Source organism: Netta rufina (assembly GCF_964035555.1).
Source record: "Netta rufina genome assembly, chromosome: Z".
NCBI lineage: Eukaryota > Metazoa > Chordata > Aves > Anseriformes > Anatidae > Netta > Netta rufina.
The window spans coordinates 5,706,042-5,728,534 of record NC_140126.1 but is presented as its reverse complement, the minus strand read 5'-3'; the positions used below and the strand labels follow the sequence as shown (position 1 = coordinate 5,728,534).

Genomic DNA, 22,493 nt, shown 5'->3' with positions numbered 1-22,493 from the left:
AAAGGGGGCTTCACCAACTCACAGAGGCATCTGCATCTCATTGCTGTCACTTGAGAAAAGCATCTCAAGTCTCCTTGCTGATTTAAGGTAGTATGTGCTCATTTACAGGACGCAGTGACACAATGGTCAGAGCGCAGGCTATGATGATCCAGAATTACAAGCAGACAGACAGCATTGGCTCTTATGGGAGGACTTGGGAAGGAGTTCAAATCACCTTTACTCAGTTTCAAGGAGTTTTGTGAATAAAACCCAGACTTTAGAAAAGATGTGAGCTTTGGGAAACATATGAACCTCTGCAGAGTTTGTGGGTTTGCCTGGAGCACTGTAAGAAAGCACCTTCTCACCTGCAATAATCCCACAGAGAGCAAACCTCCTTCCCACCGCTCCCTGCTCCTGCCCAGGAGCTAACTGAGCCTTCTTAGTCTGATGGGAACAGAGGCAGGGATCTGACATCCCAGACATCCTGCTCAAAAGGCTTGGGGTCTTAAACACCTTGTGAGAGCAGCTTTACCAACCTCCTTGCACGGAGGAGAGGGGACAATGTAGAGGCATGAAGAAACCTGATGAAGTTTGGTGCATCAGTGGTCCTTACCTTGGGCATCTTGCGCAGATTGGGAGAGAGCTTCAAGCAGGTGATGTGGCCTCTCTCATCTCCGATGATGACAACAGGGTACACGGGGTTAAACTGGATATGGGTTATTTTATTTTTCTTCTTGGCCACCACTATCTGGGTGCATAGAGCTTCGTACTTATTAATGCTCAGATCAAACACATGGGCCTGGAAAACAAAAAGGCAAAGAACACAAAGGGGTTAATCAGGCAAGAACATCCCTCAGCAGAACGATGCCTGGAGAAATCACAGAGAGAAAAGGTCCCAAGCAAAGGCAGCTTCAGCACACAATTACCATCCGCCTTCAGAGGCTTTGTCCTCTTTTAAGTAAGTGATGTGCAGAAGCTGCCTGCTGCTTTTGAGGGACTGTCCCCCTCCTGCAGGGACTCACGGAGTGAGGACCAGTTCCCTGATGTGGGTGAAAGCTCTTCCCAAGACTGTTGCAAAGCTCCAGCTGATGTGGACTGGAGAAGGCTCAGAGCTGGCATTGCTAACCCCACAGGTCTTAATCCCCCTTCCCAGTGTTGCTAGTAATGAGACAAGCAGGTGTTAAAACACAGTCTAACACAGATTGATGCACCGAGTGGGAAACGCTGTCAGAAGTACCGATTACCCTTTATTGCAGAGCTTTCTAACATCTCCAGCTTAATAATAACATTAAAGGATCAAATCAGCAATTAATAGGGAAATTATGGGAACATGGACAGTACAATTAGGGATGTACCCTGTAGTAAAGCAAGGGAAGTACAGGCAAACGCACAGCACAGACCAGTTTGGTGCTGTCAGTCCTCTCTGGTCCAGGTGCTGCGGATGCTGTGCCAAAACAGACACTTTTTTACTGACAGGTAAATGTTGGCCAAGCAGGAGAGGCAAGGACGGAGGGGGGCAGACCCAAAGCCTTGCTCAAGTCAGATTCCCAGTGTCACAGACCTCAGACCTACGGCACTAATCATCAGTGGCACGGACCTGCCACATGGCTAACTACATGGTAATGCGCGTTGCACCGCGACTCCAGTGGGAAGAGTGGAAGTCACTCCAGAGAATGTGTTAACCTAACATTGTCTCCCAGTAATTGCAATTAGCTCCTGTCATCGCTACAGCCTGCAAAGGCTAATAAAACACGACGTTCCTCTCTTCCCTGGTGCTGAAGTGAGCACTCTACAGCATGCTGGACTCCCGCCTTGAATCCATCATGCACACTTTCAGCTTTGCGTTTCTTTTCCCATTTTTGTCTTCAGAAAAGCTAAAGAAGGGATTATTTTATGCTAACAAGTACAGTGGGAATATGGGGGAAATAAGGACTGAATTACTTTCGTATCTCTTGCCAGCTGTATCTTGTTTACCAGCACTTAGGAGCCAGATGAGATGTATTATTTCAATGTTGTGGCCATGCCCACAATTTGAATCTAGGAATTATCCGAAATCTGACAGCAGTACACTATAAAAGCTTATTCCAAAGAGCGTGAAAGGTTCTGTATCAAATCACTACATGTGCTTTCTCGTCACACACCAAGGCGGTGAATTTATCTGAATCCGTGTACTGCAAAGAGCTGGGCAAGCTGCAAGAGCACAGGTACCGGGCAGTCTCACGTGTTGCTGTGTCTTCATAGCCGTTTGTGATATACTTGGGCTGGGCTGTGGAATCAAGCAAAGGTTTTTCAGGTGCAGGAAACAAGATGAGGAAAAGTCCTTTCATGCTGGAGTAAAATAAGACTTTTCCAGATGTGGAGGAGCTTGGGAAGTGGAGAGCGTTCTCAGACGTGTTTTAGAGAAATCTACAACAGTTTGTAATTCCAGAAGGGAACCCAGAGCATCAGCCACAGATAAGGATCTGCAGTTTGGAGAGCCCTTCCCTATGCCCTGTCATCAAAAGAATAGCTGGAAAAAAGATGTCAGACTGATCCGCTCAAAATACCAGATGCCAGAGCTAAATTCTGAACCTCAACCTGAAACTCGAGGTCCCACACTCCAGCTAAAGTAATCTCAATTTCCTTCCTCTAGACATAAAGAAGGGTTTCTGTTCTGCCTTGTATTTATGCCTGCTGTCTTACTGTCTCCGAAAAGGAACAAGCTCTCTTTTAAGCACATCAGTCCCCCATGACCCACACTTACTGAAGGCTTAATTGCTTGCCTTCACAGAACACATCTTTATTAATTTAAGGACGTGATTCACCTCTCCCCACAATGGCACAAGCTCAACGCTAAGTAACCTGAAAGCCCAGGAAACACCCCTTGCTTGAGTAGCATCGATTAATCCAGAAAAACAAAGGCAGCATGGAGCCAGCGGCTGGGTTTTGTTTCAGCAGCGAGGTCTGCACTGCTGCTTTACAAGGCTGTCGGTGTCTCACACCTGCACACCACAGCCAGCACTGCAGCGTAGCAGAGATGGCATTGTCTGAAGGCTCAGCTGGGGGGTGCTGAGCAATGCAAATTACTCGGGGCGAGGCCGTTTTTCAAAAATGCCACCGACAGCCCAGACAAGCAGAATGCCTGGGACAAGAACTCGAAACCATCAGCAGTGTGGAGAAGGTCAAAAGCAAACAAGTTTATGAATGTTCCTACTATAAAGCTCCTCTTTTATGAGCTTCTAAACAAATAGGCTTGTTTTCTTTTGCCAAGGGATTCATGGAAAAGAACAATTTATTCCAGTTCTCCAGCTGGAAACAACAGCCTCATATCAGCTGGCAGGCGCTCCAGATGGAGGGGTGGGCCATGGGCGTTAGGAAGGACTTCAGAGGCTTTGATTTAGAGCTTACAGGCACTCTCAGGGGAGGGAAAAATGGGGTCAGACCAACACTATGCCTTGGGAGCATCCTAAAACAGGCACGGGGCTTTGCACAAGACTTAAAGCAGCCTCACGGTGCTGCAAAGGGCTGACTGGCACCGTCTGCAGATCTGCCTGGGGTCTGGGGCAGGACTTTCTGCCCTCAGAACAGGAGACTGAAATCCTGCAGCTCTCCTTGAGGGCCCTAGGCCCAGAAGCTGCCCAGCTGGCTCAGGTCGTGGGATTAAGGAATATGGATCAGGCTCCAGCTGGATTTCCCATCTCAGAGGTTCACCAGCAGCACACAGCTTCTCTCCATCCCAACACTCCAGTGGCCTTCGTCCCCCCAGACTACAGATCACCACTTACTGCAAAGCAGCCCGCAGGGCTCACAGGACGAGCCCTCCCTGGGTACCTGACCCCAAAAAGTGCCACCTGGCCCTGAGCATGACTCCAGCATCATCTCATCCATGGGGATGAGAGCAGCCACCCAGATGCCACCAGGCAGCTGGTGCCAATTGGCTTTTCTGATGAGGGCTGATGTTTGTGTAATTTCCACATGGGGCAGACAAGTGTATTTACATAATGACTTACACACAGCGTGTCGCATCATCGTGGACTCCTACAGCTCGCAGGGCAGATGCTTCTACCCATCTGGCCCCCCGTTCGTCGCTCAGTACCACGGCATCACCCAGGCTTGTATCTCCAGCAGCGCAGGAAGGCAGCGATGCTTAACAGCATGCGACACTTCACAGTTCAACGAGTCCATGGGAAACACAGCAATTTGCTCATGGTCCCAGAAGCAGAACATGTAACTTTGATGGGAAGACAGCACATAACAACGTGCCAGTGCAGTGCCCTGTGCTGGGACAGCAGCTTGGGTTTTAATGGTCCCGATAACTGTGTAGGAACAAAAAGCACCCCCAAAATGTATCCGTGTTAGTGATTACAAACCAGCGACGGGCTCCCTGCACTTATCCAGGAACAGCTTAGAAAATCCAGCGTGGAGGTTTCAAACCCCTGATTTGCAGCCTTTGGAAAGTGTTTCTTCTGTGGTGCATGTCCCCAGAGGCAGCTGGAGCCTCCTGACAATAAAGTTGCTTTTCTCTGACACGTTCTGCAGATCCTGCAGAAGCAAGCCAGCGACCCTCAGGGTCTGCAGACCACGGCTGACACCTTCATTCGTTCTGCTAGGCATTGAAATAGTGGGAAAGGGCTTTTCAGGCAACAACCACCAAAGGCAACCTGGAGTCCCATCCCCAAAGTGCCAGACAGTCTGATGCCAGGCAGATGTTCAAAGCAAACTTCTCCTTGAAGGAAAGACAGTAACTCTGATAAGCCAGTAGCCCCCAAAGGTGAGCACTGAAGTTAAGCAGATGCCCAGTTATCTGTGAGATGGGATCAGGTGGATCCAGCAGCCTCTGTCAGATGCTTTTTATTCAATGAGAACATTTTTAAATTACCATCAGGGTAACAACAGAGCCTCCATGGTACTGGCGATAATGGCTGTAACTGCTGTGCTACAGTTGCAGAAAATATTTGACACAAATGAGCAGCTTTGATGCCCGACTCTCAAACAGCTGAAGGAGAAATTCAGCTCAGATGCATCCAGAGTCATGCAAATACATCCCACCTCCAGAGACTCCCCAGTGAGGCTCCTCATGGCCACTCTGTAAGCTTGGCACAGTGCAAATCCAATGCTATTAATGTATCTCCAGCATTAAACTGTGTTCAGTGTTTTGAACACTTCACTTCTCCCCGCCTGCTCTGCGAGCTGCATTTTCAGCCTGAAAGCCATCCCAAGCTCTTGTCTGCCCAGCAGCTGCCAGCAGCTCCAGGGAGACTTGGAGACCTCTGTCCTTGTGCTCTGCTGTCCCCCCTGTCCTGCAGCACAGCAGCAGGGAAGGAAATGTCAGCGGACCCAGGGGAGAGCTGCGCCCTCCAAGCAGCACCACACAAAAGCAACCAAGCTCTCTGCCAGCAGAAGAAACAAGCTGACATTTGTGGACCATGAGGATGAGAACCCAAGAGCTACCTGGACCCAATCTGCTTCTACTGCATGCCTCGTACACAAGCTGGGTCTGCCGTGGATGCAGCTTTTGCTTTTCTCCTGGGTTTACATGCCTTCATCCCCCAGCACTGGTCTGGACAATGCCCCCATGCTCAAAAACAACCTGGCAGCAACCAGAACCAAGGCTGGGGGAAATACATGGATGTGTGCAAGAGCAAAGCAGACGTACCTGGTAACTTGGCAACAAAGAATAAAATCAGTGCAAGAGCAAAAGGTGAGGGGTGATTTAATATCGTTCTGCCCTTTACCAGCTGACATCTTCTTCTTTGCTTGGCTTTCGCTGTCTGTGTGATGGATTCCCCTCATTTTCTTGACTGAATCATGATACCTCATCCATTAGCAAACTCCGCAGATGATTTGTTTCAAATTCTCAAATAGTACATATATTTAACAAGTTCTCAGGTCACCCCCAACCCTTGTCTAGCACCGGTGCATCCTGAAGGCACCGGGCAGGCAGGGCAGCCCCAGCTTGCATCGAGGCCAAGCTGCCGTGTGCTGGAGGACTTACTTCATGCCATTGCTACAGTCCCACTGCAGCCAGGTCAGTCTTGGGAGCAGCTCCAGTACAGTTAATTTTGTTTAAGAGGACATCTTTAAGTCACATGTGCAATTTGAATGGGCTGTAAGACATCCAATGCATGGGGCAGGCAGGGGCTCTACAGGAAGAAAGGGGACCTGGCTCAGAAAACCTTCATTGCCTCCCTGTTTCTGCAAGGACGATGCAGGAATGATGATCCTCTGCTGCCTGACACCAGCACCAGGCAGACCTACAGACACATGGGTGCTCACTGCATTTTCATGCTAGTGGAACAGGATTCACCCAAACTGTTACAGGCATGTTCAGAGGTAGCTTTGAGCTCAGGAGGGTGAGCAGGAATCCAGAAAAGCCACGGTTTGAGCTCAGCCAGGTGGCTGCATGCCCTGGGGTGCATGCAGGAGAGGACCAAGAGCATCCCTCAGCCCTGCAGCATCTCTGCCCTGCAGCACCTCTGCCTGCTGCTCCGAAGTGTGCAACACAGCAGGGAAGAGAGGAGCTGTGCCACCTGGCTTAACGTGGGGATGGAGGGGAGGGCTTCACTGCAGGGCTGCATCTCTCTGCTCTTCCTCGTTCACCAAGAACTGGGTCGCTCACAATTTGACATGGTAGGAAAACAGCCTCAGCCTCAGCTGATTTGACTCCGCTCCCACAAGTCAGTAAGAAACCGAAGCCTCAGCATGCAGAAGAGCTGTTATTCATTCAGACAGGCTGAGGACCATTTAACCTCCACAGAAAACCCTGTCACATTGTTTTACAAGGAAGTGCTTGTTTATCTGAGCTAATTTTCCTGTCAGTCACCACTTCCTGCCAACCAGCTCTGCTCCGGCAGTCTCAGTGATTAGGGTAATCTTCTTCATGTCTTGGTCCTGCACACTCCTGGAAGCTGTTATCTGGTGCTAAATGGCTGATACATGCTACCCCAGAGCCGGCTGCACTTCAGTTTGGTGTAATATGATTTTCTTGTGTTGCCCATGACTCTTTTATTTTTTTTTTCTCTTTAACATTAATAGCATGCTTTGGAATGAATCACAAACTCAGCTAATGTTTCTCACACCTCCTCACAAAGCCTCCTTTTGCTTTTCAGTTTTATACCAAATTTAATTTGTTACTTTTCACATCACTTCTGAAAGGTGAAAGCCAAACAGAGAAACTAATCTGCACTGAACTTGTGCGATGCTAGGCTGACAAGAGCAGCCAGCACTTCTGCACCATGCTGCAATCCCTTCTGTAACACCAGGGATGACCCCTCCTTAAAGACCAGCACCCAAAGCCCAGCCTGAGCCCTGCTTGTGTTTATGGGGTGACTGCCCCCGCATCTGCCAGGATTTGACTCGGAAGCACAGCAGTGAGAGCACAGCAGTGCGGTCAGCCCCGGCCCCTGCCTGCCTCACGGTCCTGCTGCTTCCCCAGTGAGTGCTCATTTCCCACTGCACATTTGTTTTGTGTTTTTATCGAATTTCATCTCATTGATTGCAAATTGCTGCTGAGGTTGTCGAGCTCATTTACAGTTCCAGTTCTGGCACCAAAGCACTTGTAAGTCCTCCCCACTTAGTCCCACCACAATTACTGCTGAGTTTCAGCGCCAGCCCTGTCCCTGAAGCATCCTTAGCAGTGCTGCACACCACTGAGAACGATTTCCATTATGCCACTTCCACCTTCTCACCTGCCTTGTAGTTTCCTTACAGGCTTGTGCCAGCAGCGTTCCTGAAGTCACCCTGTACAGATGAATTACGTCTCCTTCCTCTGATCTACCAGGCCTGTTACTTCCAAAAACTGTATTAGATCAGCTTTATGTGATATGGCATTACTAAAGCCTTACTAGACTGCCTGTTCTTTGATCTGACAGTGCTTATGAATAGATCATTCAATTACTTGTCCCAGAGTCTTTCTGGATAGCACATTTAGGCCGCCTACTCTCTCCTGCCTTATTGTGATCTTGAGACTGGGCAAAAAGTCTTTCCTTCTGTCCCCTGGCACTTCCCTACTGTACCAGCCCAAATCAAATACCTGAACGGTGAAGAACTGCAAGGCTGTTTCAACCAGCTCCTGGGACAAATCTGCCAGGGTTCTGCTACACGAACACATCCCAGTTGTGCCAGTCCCCTGGCTCTCTTCCTACCATTGCCAACAGCCCAGCCCCTGGTGTCAGGCTGGAACTACCTCCTCTTCATCTAGTATCAGGCTCCATCTCTTCCCATGGTGGCAGGGTCCTGGCTATGCCCCGTGTCAATGCTGGATGCTAGGATCCATGCAAAGGCAGGCAGAGGCACAAGCAGGAGCAGCACAGAGTCTGAAGGGGGAAGCAGTCACATCTCTCTGCCACTTGCAGTCCTGCAGCAAGCCAGCAAAGCTATTCATAAGGCAGGTATTGAACTGTCAGGGTTTGGAGACTGGCATTTAAGAAGCACCAGCACAGATTTCAGGTTGTTATAAAATGCCAAGCAATAAACATCAAGGTTCAGGAGCTGCTGTCTCTGTATGGGAGGAAGGAGCAGACAACTGGGGGGCTCTCAGTGGCCCTAATGCCAGTCACCCCCACTTGCAAATTCAAACCTAAATGAGGGGCCATTCCCAGTGACAGCTAATATGAGCTGCAAAGAGCAGAAAAGCATCTAGGAGCAGTTTGCTACACTCTTTCAGATATTCCTGATGGGCTCAGGGCTCCCAGTAGGTTTTTACACAAAGTCAAACAGGTTAATCAAAGAAATCTTTGGAGATGCTGCCCAAGCCATTTGTTCACACACGTTTGTGCACACATTCATACAAGCAGAAAAGGGCAAAGTTGATTCCTGTGTAGCTGAACGAAATAGTCAGTCTCAGCAGGTGGGTTTTGTTAAAATGTTATATTTCATAAGCTGACAGAGTAATAGCTCTAGTAATGAAAACTTGGCCTGGGAGCATCTGCGTAAGAAACATTCCATGCAAAGCCACTGATAAAGGTTTAAATTCATCAGTTTGACTTTTCGCTGAAACCAACTACTGTGCTCACAAAAATCACCTCACCTGCCACTCAGTTGCTATGGGACACAAGGCAGTGAGCAGCAGCGTCCTGAGCTGGCTGATGCACCTTCAGGTTTGGAGCCCACCAGAACACCCTATGAAAGCCTGGGAGCTGTGGCAGGACAGAGGTGAGGACCCAGACCCTGCACAGACACACAACGGTCTTCTGGACTAAGAGAAGCTGCTGTGGGAGAGAAATCCCAGGGCACAGAGAGCCTGGTGACTACGGGAAGAGAAGGGAGGGCAGTCTGGCTGGCTTGCAGTAAGTGGAAAGCAGCATTAATCTCAGGGACTCTGTCCATCTACCTCATTTAGCGTAGACATGTCGCCAGCCCTTGTTTAAAAGCAAACACGAGTCTGCCCAGCAGTCCACATTAATCTCAAAGATCCAGCAGAGAATAAGAAAGGGCCTTTTAGGGTTTGTGGTGGAAGAAAATGAGCGGTTTTACTCAAAAACAACCACTTTGCTGTGAATGCAATTTAGAAGCCATTTTAAGGAAGTCCCTGCCCACTTCAGTTTGCTCTAAGGTCCTTCTGTGTGATGGCAAAGGGACCTATACTCACCTAGTGTTTCCGCACACCAGGAATTGCGCAGCCCTGCCAGGACAGCAGCAGTCCCCAGAGCACGGGTGGACCCACGGACTCCTGCAGAAGGACAGGAGGAAAGACTTGGACGTGGCAGGGACATCTGCAGCCATCAGGAACTCACCATCCTGACCCTCCTGGGCAGAAGTAGAGAGCGATGCCGAGAGGTCTGCCAGCATTCGTGTTTCGTGCCCCACAAGGAGAGGCAGGATTAGGTCCAAAATACCCTCTGAAATATTTGCAAATCTGAAAGGTTTAGCAAGCCTCTTATCTGCAAAGTCACTCAAGCTTTTAAAGACAGAGATTGGCTTCCAGTCAATGTTAAATGGGCGGCAAGTCTCTGGGAATTGCTCTGTAAAGGCACGCACGTGGCAGTGCTAAACTGGTGTTTCTCTCCTAGCTGGGAAAAGAACGGGTATCAAGATGACAGACAGTTTTTCAGCATCTTATCCGGTAACATGCAACAGAAACATGGTCTTCAAGACTCCTCATACAAAACAGTTGTCCAGTAAAATGTGCTTATATAAGCAGGGAAGGGCACGCCGGCTTCCTGAGCAGCACAACGCATTAGCTAGTATCCTGAAGGTCACCTCAAGTATTTCATATCTCGAAAGGTCAACAGCTTCAGTAATGGGGGAAGAGTCCTGGAGCCCTGGAGCATATGTCTGCCCTGCTTTCTCTGTACTGTGTGCACTCAGATGGCTTTTATCTAGAAGCTATCAATATTTACTAAGGGCAGCTATAACATCACCCTGCTCTTGCTGCATTAGTCATGAAGGACATAAACCACAAAAACATAATGGCAAATGGTCTTGTACTTAATGCACGCTCCTGAGTCACCTGCTGTAAAGCTCCTGGGATCCTCCTTCTCACACAAGGACATTTCATAGTGTCAAAGAGTTACGAGACAATTCAGGTTGGAAGAGACCCCCAGAAGTCTCTAAGTCCAAATTCCTGCCCAAAGCAGGGGAAGCTCTGAGGTCAGGCGTGGCTGCTCAGGGCTCCACCTAGTCTGGTCTTGAAGACCCCCATGGAGAGGTGGTACAACCTCTCTGAGTAAGATGCTGCACTACTTGATTGACTTCATGACGAAAAAGTTTTTTCCTTCCGTCCAGTCTGAAGGTTTCTTGTTTCAATTCATTTCAGCTGTTGTGACAGAATCACAGAGTTGTAGAACAGTTTGGGTTGGAAGGGACCTTAAAGACAATCTAATTCCACCCCCTGCCATGGGCAGGGACACCTCCCCCCAGCCCAGGCTGCCCAAAGCCCCATCCAGCCTGGCCTTGAGCACTGCCAGGGATGGGGCAGCCACAGCTCCTCTGGGCAGCCTGGGCCAGGGCCTCACCACCCTCACAGTGAAGAATTTCTTCCCAGTATTCAACCTCAGGATGTGTCTCATTGTCCTTTCATGCATTGCTGTGAAGAGCCTGGCTCTAACTTCTTGATGACCTCCTTGTAGGCATTTTCAGGCTGCTGTTAGGTCCCTGCAAAGCCATTTGTTTTCCGGACCCACCAAGCCCATCTGGACAATGCCATTACAGTCACTGCATGGGGCAGCTGTGGCCTCCAGCTCGGGACCCAGACATCTGGGAACACTTGTGACAGGGGTGTCTGGCTTATTTAACAGGCATAACAATTCGTGTGTGAATTCAGCATAAGAAAACATCCACATGCCCAGAGTGAGCTAGACTTGAACGTTTGTAGCATCGCCCGTGTACAGCACAACCTTCCAACACCATGTCCTTTCTGAAGGAAAGTAAGCAAAAGAACCTTCAGAAAGAAATTTCAGGTTCGAGCTGATTCGAGCTTTTATGTTTCAATATTTATTTCTGCTTCAAGTGGAAGTTTGAGATAGGCTCACAGCAAGCTCCCAAAGGTGAATCCTGCTGAATGCTGCAGGGATTGAATTGCTCCCCAACCCATTTCCCTGCCCTCTGTTCTTACAATAAACTGATCAATGTCCCCTGATTTTCTGCACCCTAAATGTAGGAGTTTGGCATCCAAATCCACCTCCACAGTCTTTTTTTTTATTTCCAAAGCAGGTCTCTCATTCCAGCTAGCCTTTTTCATTGTGTTAGGTTTCTACCACTTACAGTCTAAAGCCATGGAAATGAGGTGTTATCTAACCTCATTTATTTCAGTGCTAATCACATCAGTATCTGCACCCAGGTCCCTGCAGGAAACAGCCTGGAGGGACCACAGAGCTGCTGCCAGCCAACTGAGCTGCAGGACTCATGTTTAGAAATAACAGATCTCTCCACCTGTCTGCTTTAGGAAACACTACGGAGTCTTCAAGGAACATAAGTGTCATTTGAAATGCAATCACAGAGCAAAACTGCAGCAGACTTAGCAAACTGATTAAAACCAATGCCAAACGCTCACTAGCAACAGCTCTGAGTGCATCCAGCAGAGACCAGCTTCCGTAAAAGCAGTTGACTGTCCACTCCTTTTAAAGTCAAGCAATTTATTTAGCACCTAGCTATACAACTGGGAGCTTCTTTTCAGGCAGCGTTGGCACAGACATGCACGTCTCAGGGATCATTTTATTTTATTTCAATTTTCATTGCAAGTCATTTATGCTCGTTCTGAAATAAAATGGCCATCAGGCAGAGCAGGACACTAAGGAAATTACCCAGAACATGATGAAGAGGAACAGGAGCATTTAGTATCCACTGCATTGGCTGCAGAACGTGCACACTTGGGTTATCTATAAAGAGGTGGTGCTGTCTGAAAGAAATGCCCATCTGCCAGCTCACAGGTTTCATCATAATGCTCCTGATACTTAGAGCTTTTCTTAAATCCCCACCTCCTGGAGGCATGAAGACTGAGAGATTCTTAGACTGATTTCCAAGTCAGTCTTATCAACTAGGGGGACAAAACATACATAAATTTTGGACACAACAGCTTCGGTAAGGAAAGGCATTTTTCAAAATATTCCAGGTATCCCTTTAAGACCACAATAAGGGCCTGATTTTAAAACCACCTCCAGGCAACCTTCAAGTTTTGCAGGCATAATTACGTGTGGATGCAAAGCTCAAGGCTGTTTCTGAACAGGAGGCCTTTAATGTTTTATTTTCTGGCTGCATGTCCTGTAGTTTTCTGTATCCTGTTAATGTAGATTTTTTTTTCCCGGCATTAATGGAGCCTGTCCTTTGCAAGGTGCTGACTTATTCCCAAGAAGTGAATTCTACTACGAAGTGGTATATCTCCAGGAACGAAAAGGCCGTAAACAACTATTTATTCCACTTCCACTGCAAATCTAAAAGGTTCTTTTTAAAATAGAAACTAAACCGTGTCTCAGAGTTACCCTGCTGCAATCAACGTGGTTAGTGGGTAGCACAGGGGACCAGCATTGCTATCAGCATCAGTCCTGGCCAGTGTACTGCAGTGGGAAGGCAGCTCTTGCCTTGACCTTTCCTGCTAGACAGCACAATGCAGGGCTGTTCCTGACTGATGGTCACTCTTGAGAGTCTGGGATTACAGACATAAAGCAGACTTAGATCCTACTCAAGGTGTGTATCTTGGTTGTGGTGCTGCCAAATGAGCTTCTCTTCTGTCTAATCCGTAGCCCCAAAAGAACTCCAGGCCTCTGGATGACGCAGCTAAGGTGACTCTGCAGCAACACAACTAGTCATGACAGCCGTGGCTAAGATGAGGGTTGGGATGGAAAGACCTCATTGCATAAATTCTTGTCAAGTCCATAGGAGCTTTTCTATGATGGCTAAAGCTCTGACAAAGAACCCAGCCCATGTGAGTGGCAAGGAGCCTCCCTGGAGACGAGCTACTGCAGCAGAAACTTGAACACATGAATAAGAAATCCAAGTACGCCCCATGTTAAACCTCTACCTGCTCGTGCTGGCCCGGATGTATCACTGCCTGCAGACATCTCTTCCTTGTCCCCACAGATAGATGCATGGACTACACAGAGCTAACCCAGCACTCCAGCACAGCTGTGAACTCCAGCCAGGTTTGGGGACTCACACAACAGCTCACATGGGGAACAAGTTGGAGCATGTGTCACACAACGCTTTAGGCCCTTCATTTGGTATATGGGAGAAGGGGGATGGACAGATTCACGAATAAAAGGCCCAATCTCAATCCTGCCTGCAGAGGGAAAAGCACCACCATTGCTTTATTTAGGCTGCAGCATCCTCGAGTTCCCAGGGAGGACAGATGCACCAGTAAAGATATTTCCATTGCATAGCTTGAGAAAGACAAATTCACAGCCTGAGCCACTGAATCTGTGAAACGAATTTTTTGCTACAACATAAAGGTTAAACTGCAATAAAGTTGCTAAGGCATCAATTCAGTGATACAGATATATAAAGGCCATCTTTTTGCTAGAGTAATTTGGCCAAACTGCACAGACTTTCCAATTTACACCAGCAAAACACGTAGCCCATGGTGACAGAGCAATGTGGTCTTACAGTACAAAACCACTGTTGACAGATAGCTACGTGTCCTGGCTACTTGCCAGGCCCGAATTAACCATCTGAGCTACTAGGATGGATGGCTAGGGGCAAAAATATAACTGCCATCATCTCAACATTAGGATTGTTCTAAGTACTTCATTACCAAGTCATTACTCTTGGAGACAGCCTGATACAAAGGGAAAATGCTGATTTCATTTTATTTAATGGGAACAAAGTTCTATTGGCTGACCCTGGGCATATTACTGTAATTGATTTTTTAGTATCAATATAAGAATATATTCACTTAATTCTATTGCTTCCCATTACCTTAGAGGCTTGGAACCAATGCCCAGGTGTCAGCTCATGCTGGGGGTGCCCTCCTCTGGAGAATCATCTCTCCATCCCCAAGGATGCACTCGTTAATGAGCTGTTTTTACATAGAGGGAGTTAAAGTGTTTTTCTCTCAGCATGAACTAAGAGCTGCACACCTGCTTTGATGTGGTTGGCATGAGTAATTTGGGACTTGTGTGTGTTTGCAACACTCACCTCAATGAGGGGGAGTAGTGTCAATAGTATCAAGAAAGCAATGCATACCCAGGGATATCCACACCAAGGGCAGGAAAGCATAGGAAAAAGCAGCCTGTGTCCCTGCCCCCTGTCCTGTTTTCCCTTCTGTCCTCTATGTACCTCCATCGCTGGAGTATGAGGAGAAAACCAGGACTGCAGGGAGGCTTGGCTAGCTAATGCCAGAGGTTGTGTTTGGCCCCCAAGAAGGACCCACACCTAGGGCAGAATGCCCACATGCAGCCGCAAAGGGCTTGTCGAGGCTGCATCTGCTAAAAGTTCCCCAGTTTGTGATTTAACATCAGCAATTGCATGGCAGGGATGCAGCTGAGAGATTTCTGGCCTTGTTGCTTTTACAAGTGTGGTAGGCCTATGGGGAGGAGGAATAAGAGATACAGCTGCCCAAGTTTTCTCAACTCTGTTGGACTCCTGCGTCCTCTGAAATCAGGTTGGCCAAAAGAGGAATTGATAGCTCGGGGGCCTCAAGCTACTGAAGTGACCCTGCCCTCCCAAGCAGCCCAGGCAAACCTCAGAAAAGTTGGCCCCAGTCACTGGGCTGGATTCCAGCTGGTGGCCAATCCTCAGCTCCCCGATGTGCTTGCCCAGGGTTGGGATGACCTGTCCCCTTGCTCAGCCCCGATCTCCCCTGACTTTCTCCCAGCTCAAATCAGAGCAGTTTTGCTCCCAGCCTCTCACCTTGCCATCAGTGGTGACTGCAGCAAAGACCGTGGAGGAGTAAGGGGACCAGGCAACGTCCCCTACGGCAGAATGCAGGTCATAAATAAACATCGGAGTCCTGCAAAGAGAGACCCGGACTCAATTAAACAGATGCCACTCTGGTAGTGAAACACTGAGCTATAAACATGCTGCAGCCTATATACAAGGCTAGCTGCAAAAGTGGGAGATGGAGTATTTCCCTATGCCAGATACCAGCCAGGGTCTGAGCCAAAGGCAAAGCAGAGCTGAGCATCAACCTAAATGGGCCTGGATTGGTCCCACTGTGCTGAGAAGACAAGTAGGATGTTTCTTTCTTTCTGAAAGCATTTTGAAAGCTTCCATTGCTTACAGTGAGATGTAGTCTCTTTGCTTAACAATCACAGAGGAAAAAGTGATTTTCCCTCTCTGGACTTCTGACAACACCATTGAATATTAGAGCAGTATTGGCAACACGAAATATTTGACTCTGACTGATGTACAACAAAATCAATTTATGATTGAAAGCAAACATTTCTCAACCACTAACCCTGAACTTCATTATGTATTTTTAAATGTTGCCATTTTCTGGGGCCTCTCTGGTTCTTCGGAGGCATCTGGCCCCTAACATTTCTCTAGATCATTGCTCCAGAAAAATAACCCTGCCACAGCAGGTTGTTGTCTGAAGACAGACAGGCCAGTCAGGCTCTGCTGGGCTGCACTGCTTGGCAAATTTCGGAGCAGCCGATGCTAAACCTTATACATTATACTTCAGGAGCACAATCTGATTCCTCAGCTGCAGAGAACAGAGAGAAGAGACCAATATCAACACCTAGGAGGGAAACTGAGACTGGAGTGTGAGCAGAACCAACATGTGCAGCTGGATTGTTAGGCTACACCCCACCAGCCACGCCAGGACCCAGCAGGACCTACTTGATGGTGTGATCCCAGATCTTGACGGTCCAGTCAGAGCTGCATGAAATGAAGACTTTCAAGTGGTAGGGATTCCAGCTGACTGAATCCACGGCCATGTGATGGGCTTCAAAGACATCCAGAAACTGGCTTGAATAGCATTTTGAACACTGCAATGGAAAGAACTAGTCAGTTATCACAGCTAGACTTTCTTACAGAGTTTGTATTCCTGGAGAAAGATGCGTGCAAATACTTTTATGGCCTCCCAGTCTCTGCTGGGCTGGCTGGGAAGAGGCAGCTGGTACCCAGAGGTGCTATAGACACTAAATCATTTAGCACATGCTGTTTCACCCCACTTGCAGGCAATATTGAGCTCCTCTCTGCCAAACACAGAGATGAAAATTGGTTGGATTTACAGCTGGAGCCAGGCTGCAGAGCCCACTCTCCACTGGAGGAGCTCCATCGCCTCTTGCCAGCCCGAGCTCCTGCTGTGCCTCTGTAACAGGTTCTCAGAAAGGCAGGGTTGAACAACTCTCATGTTGCAGAGAGCACACAGCACAGTACATTCGGTCTTTTGCAACTGTAATTCAAACCTTTAATAATAATGCTCTCGGCACAAGAATGACCTTCCAGACCCTTTGGCTCCAGGGGGGATTTTGGGAACACGCCCAAATTCCCTTCCCTGCCGTCACCCCATGACATCCTATGCTAGCAGCCTGCACCACACACCTCTGCCCTGGGGATCTTCCTCTTGTGCCACTCGTCACTTCCCAGAGGGGTGTGAGAACCGTGGGAGGGTGGCCAGCACTAAGCCATGTCCCCAGTGGGCAGGTGGGCTACCCCATACCCCAGCTGGTGTGTGAGTTCATGAAAGGGAGGAGAAATTGCGGTCTGCTTGTCTGCAGGATACGGGGCTCAACCCACATCCTGTCAGTTCTGTGTTCTCAGAAAAATTAGGTTATCCTCCCCAGCCTTCCTCCCACAGAGGGAACTGGGGGCTTCCTTCATTAGCCACAAGGATCCTCAACTCATGAATGAAGTCCTCTTGGTTGTTTTCTCACATGCAAGCTGTACCTACACAGCAAGTTTAGGGTGGATTCAGGATTTTCCATCTGTCTGCCTTGGTGCCGTCACTACAAGGACTTTTCAGCACCTTTCCCTGCTCCCTCGTGAATGCAGCAAAACATCATCTGCCCATGCAGCAGGATTGCTGAAGTGTTACATGACTTTAATTCTTGCAAATGAAAGCTCTAACTAATCAGGAGGCTTAACTACTTATTACACATGACATTCACTGTCTGGGAACTCTGACCCCTTTTGCTCCCAATGTCCTTGTGTGCTAGGACAGGTACTGGATTAAAGGTGCTAAACCCTTCACACTGCAGCAGCTCTAGCATCCCCGGAGGGGGACTGTGGTAGGAAACAGAACCAAGAATGTGCCTCATGTCCCGCTGAGATTTACTGACAGTGTCTGTGGCTTGCTAATAGTTTGCTGCATACCCTGTCTCTGAGCCACTGTGCCTGCGTGTAATTACGGTAGTGAAATCTCCTTTAATGGCATGTTCCATAACTTTACTTCATAATTCTTAATGTTCAGCCACCAGGAAAATTGGTACTTGGCTTGTTTTGAAAGTCACTTTGCTGGGAACAGACAGAATGGGTCACGAGTAATTCATCACAAGAGAGAGGCTGCTTTATTCGGCTGTCTTTCCAAGTAGGTGGATTGAAGGTCCCTAATACCTGATGACTTTGATCAGTAAGATCTTAACAAGATCTATCTGCATCCAACAGATCTGTAATGCTCAGAGGTCTGCTTTCAGAGCCCTGTTGGGGCTGAGCCTGTGCTAAGGGCAGCTCTCTGGTCACTAGTAGAGGAGGCCTGTGACACTCGGGTGTGCTGACCCACCTTGCAGTCTGCAGGTCTGGCTCAGAGCTGAGGTCCAAGCCTTGGCAGGAAAGGGACCCACAGTTTTCCCATGAAATCAGCAGCAAAAGGGGCCCTGTAGGGCCTGGATGGTGTCCCTTCTGAGAAACAGACCCTGTGTGCCTGTCTGAACCCTCAGCCATACGCTGTGCTCTGGCACTGCCTGCCAGTCCCACGCCACATTCGTTCCATCCTTCAGTATTGTCCCTGCTGTGTGAGACTGGGCCGTGGTCTTCCCCAGATGTGTGTTGAAGGAAGACCACAAACTTGAGCAAAAGCTCAGAAAGAAGTACGACTTTAACAAATAAAAGAGTTTCTGAGCTACCTAGAACTGCTGGCAAAGTCCTCTGCTACTATTCACTTTAAAAAGCATACAGTTATTAGACACATGTCAGGATGAAAACAAAACTACTGGAAAATGTGATGCCTAACTTCTGACAAGACAGCTTTGAAGAGCATGAGTAGATTCAAGGAGCAGGCATTTGTGCAGCCTGTCTGATCTTCTGCAGCACTGCTCAAATATGCTGAAAGTGTTTTTCTCCTATTTAAATGGTGGTAGGTGTGTGTGAATAGTAAATGGTGTTTTTATGATGGAACAGGAAAGCAAGAATGTGTCTGTGGCAATACATGAAACCAGTAACGAGATGACTGGTGACAGGGTTACAAAACAAATGGGAGGAATACTAAGAGGAAAGGACAACTCCAAGGACGCACAACTTATTCGTAATATTCATTATTAGAACTTCAATTTATCCTAAATGTTAGTCTAACATAAAACTCATTTGCATTGATGGTGAACAGATGTTATTAGTGTTCTTATACCATAGAGGGTTTCTTTAATTCCCTATCAGAAATACTAAGAGTCAAAGTAATATGCAGATCTAAAAAAAAATAATCTCTTTCAAAGGAATTTTGAGTCTGGCAGCAGAAAGAGCACTGCCCAACACCAGCACTGCCAGGCACACCAGGACACACAGCTGTTCCTCAGAAACTGCCAACTCAAATGTGTCCCATGGTGTCGTGGACTGCTGTTACAGCCACATCTGAAGCTGTTGGACTTTTGCTCAGTGTCCTCTTGTACAGATTTGTAAGAGAAGTGCTCAGATTTGTAGAAAGGCTTCCAAGTGGGAACGGGTGAATGTGAATGCACTAGGAGAAACAGCAGAAGAGGGTAAAACAAAGAACCTATGTTAACTAATGGCAAATGCAGCCAATCAAATGATAAGATAGCCAGACAGAACAAACTGAAGCCACAAAGATAGAGTGGCAAGAAGATGAGGAACAAAACTCAAGCTTTAAAATATCCAGACAAGGAAAACAACTTTGCCTAAGATGGGACAAGACAAGGTACCGAGGAAAAAGCTCCCTCCATTCCTGAAGGGTAAGTGGAAGTTGGAGCACGTCCAGAAAACAGTTTGTCATCATCAATTAAGGAAAACCCAAGAGATGTGATAACAACTCAGCAGGCAGTGTCCTTTGTCCTCTGTAGAGCTGCAAGAAATCCTGGCCTGACCACACAGGTACAAATGTCCTGGTGCTTGGTATGAGAGAATAAGGGAAATCAGTTTTGTTGAAAATAAGAATAATCTTTTATTTCTACATAGTCTTGCACTGAATTTTATGATATTAATTTGTTACACTCTCAAGCAAACTGCCTAAGACTGAAAAAAACCTCTCTCACATGAAAATGCACAAATCTTACGGCATTTTTTTTTTGTTGTGCAGCTCTGCTGACTAAGAAGAAGTTCTGACCAAAGATCTGAAGTCACAATAAAGTTTTAATGTGAATCTCAGAGGCCAACCTTTTTTGTACCAAAGCTGAACAATTCCTAAACAGCAGATAAGATATGCAAAGAGGCAGTTTTGCATTACAGAACCACATTAATGCAGAAACAGTTTGTTCTCTATGTAAAAAGGGCAATAGATAGGTCTGTGTATAATTAAAATAATGATTTCTTGGCTTCAGAAACACTATTAACTAAGCCATTTAAAAAAAAAAATTCACTGTAATCATTCTGCAGCTAAAGAATTAACATATTATAATGCTATTTGTGGGCATGCCTGGTCTTTGAAAAAATGCCTCTCTGAAATCCATTTTTCAATTTATTTAATAAATAATCTAAAATTCAGCCCATGTGGAGAGCAGTCCATGTGTGGTCCCTGACTCATACAGCACGTAAGAAGTCTGTCCTTCTCACTCGACGTGCCGTGACATGGGAGTGCAGCACCGAGACCCAGGCAGCTCACTGCCACCCGGCGCAGCCGCTGAACCCAAAAGCTGCCCGAATGGCTGCAGGACTGTCAGTGCCCTCAGCATCCAAGTGGGGCAAGGCTCTAATCCATGGTTAGTTCCAGTAACGGATTCAAATGTGTGGTTTTCAATAAAAATTGGGATGAAGGTGTGTAGTAGTCCTTAAGAAATGTCTGGAACAGCAGCAACTTGTTGAACCCAAAGCTTCTGAAACTGCTTGCAGCAAACTCCTGGGGGACATTGAGGGTCCAAGCATTTTTGCCCTGTTTTTTGTGGGTACCGTGGAGGTCTGCTTGTCTAGGCACTGAAGATTTCTCATCCCTGTGTTACTCCATACAGTCTGATGGATTATTGCCTCTGCATTCCTATGGGAACACCTGAATTTGACAGGGCTGTGTTGCACACCAATGCAAGAGTGGTCCATGTTTCTCTAAAGCCCAGCAGTGCCACAAGAATGCTTTGTTGTTACCAGCAACCCTGAAATTGGCCTTCATACCAATAAAAGAAACAATCCTGTACAACAGTCTCTCTCTGCATTTGTTCACCCGAGAAGTGGTTAAAATGCCTGTGGGGCTTCGTGCTGGGATCACTCTTTGTGTTAAAACCCATCCTAGCTCCAGTTTCACTGAATATCATCCACAGCTACAGTTCCATCAATGCAAATACTCCCAAATTCTGTTCCTATTCAGTCATCGTGCAGGAAGGATTTCCTTTGCTGTGTAACTCAGGTGGGACACCAGTCTGAACATTTCTCTTGTAGGGTAACTGACAGTCCCACCTAACACCGACATCCACTGTTGTACTCGCTGGCATCCATCGCTCCCCTAAGCACAGAGGAAGTTAAATCGTGGTTCAAACATGTGGTTCCTTACTGCATTTTGATCAGGACTAGACACAGCAGTACTCAAACAACTTAGAGTACAATACCCAAGGTACCAACTACTGCAGTTGATCAGACAAGTGAGAACATCTGCCCATAACCGAGCAGATGCTTTCTATCCCGAGAGCATAAACAAAAAGCCATTGCACTTACTCCACTGTCCATCACCCATCAGCCCAGCACCCCCATTTCTCCCACTTTCTTTCTGCTCCTGTCTTGCCAAATGCAACTGAGCACTACTCAGAAATCCCCCCTAGATACTGCCTGGCAGAGGGACAAATTTCAGTCAGCAACATCCCTCTGGAAGGGACACATATTGTTAAGTCTGTCTTGCTTAAGTATCTTGATTGATACTGATTTCAGAGTACTGTTCCATTTGGGTTCTTTTTCTCTGTTTTGTTTCCACTTTGCATCAGGACATGGGAAGGAGCCTGCTGCATCTTCTAGGGATGCCTGGATAACTTTGCTCTGCAGGTCAGCCTCCTGCTGATGGTCCAACCCTAACACAGACGGGCTGTGGCTACGATGTTAACAAAGCTGAAAAGCCAGATCACAGACGTGCTGGGCAAACAAAATTTGTGTAAGTATTATAAGCAGTAAAAAGCTTTATATTCAGGGTTAAATACAGCAGAGCTCAAAACTTCCTATTTTTAGCTTGTTTTTGTAAGAAAAAAACAATGTCTGTTTCCTGCTGTCTTCTTGTCTCTCCTCTCAAACAACTTTTGACCTCACTTGCAATTTCAGCCAAAGTTGGCTGCATGGGGGACTTGGTAATATTAAAGTCTTACACATTTCATGAAAAGGGACAGCTGCAGAGTGCAAACATTTGGGCAATGCCCCTCACCATGGAAAGGCAATCAAAACTCAGGCCCTGTCCTCACCATGTGGCTGGAGCTGGCCGGCTAACAAATGCCAGCAGGAGCTTAGCACCATTAGAGGAGACAGTGAGAAACTGGATATAGGAGGGTGATGAGAAAGTGGGGCTGGGGGAAGGAGCTGGGATGTAACTGTGGAAGGGAAGGGCTGCAGGACACCAGCCCATGGGAAATAAGGTTTCGTTAGCCTCACTGCTCATAGGATAACAGGTCTAAAAAGGAAAAGAGATGAGATTTTTTCTGCCATTTCCCTGTAGCCATAAGGACAGAGGATTGATGCCTTTTAACTTCTGCTCTGATCATAGTTAGTGCCTCACTTGCACAGCTGCAATCTGCAAAGCATTCTGGGATGCAGTTTGCATGAAAAACGTTTCTGCAAAATAATGTCTTAATTGGGTCTGCACAGAAAGCTCC

The 22,493-nt window shown here is 47.4% G+C and overlaps 1 protein-coding gene across 1 annotated transcript in view; it reads right to left on the bottom strand.

Moving 5' to 3' along the window:
- DNAI1 (dynein axonemal intermediate chain 1) overlaps window positions 1-22,493 on the bottom strand; it is a gene marked incomplete at both ends in the record, with an annotated part of 133,300 nt that overhangs the window by 25,105 nt on the left and 85,702 nt on the right. The window contains 3 exons of the mRNA XM_084305112.1: window positions 593-778; window positions 15,241-15,340; window positions 16,171-16,319. Coding sequence (XP_084161238.1) covers window positions 593-778; window positions 15,241-15,340; window positions 16,171-16,319 — 435 coding nt within the window. The remainder of the gene's footprint in view (window positions 1-592; window positions 779-15,240; window positions 15,341-16,170; window positions 16,320-22,493) is intronic.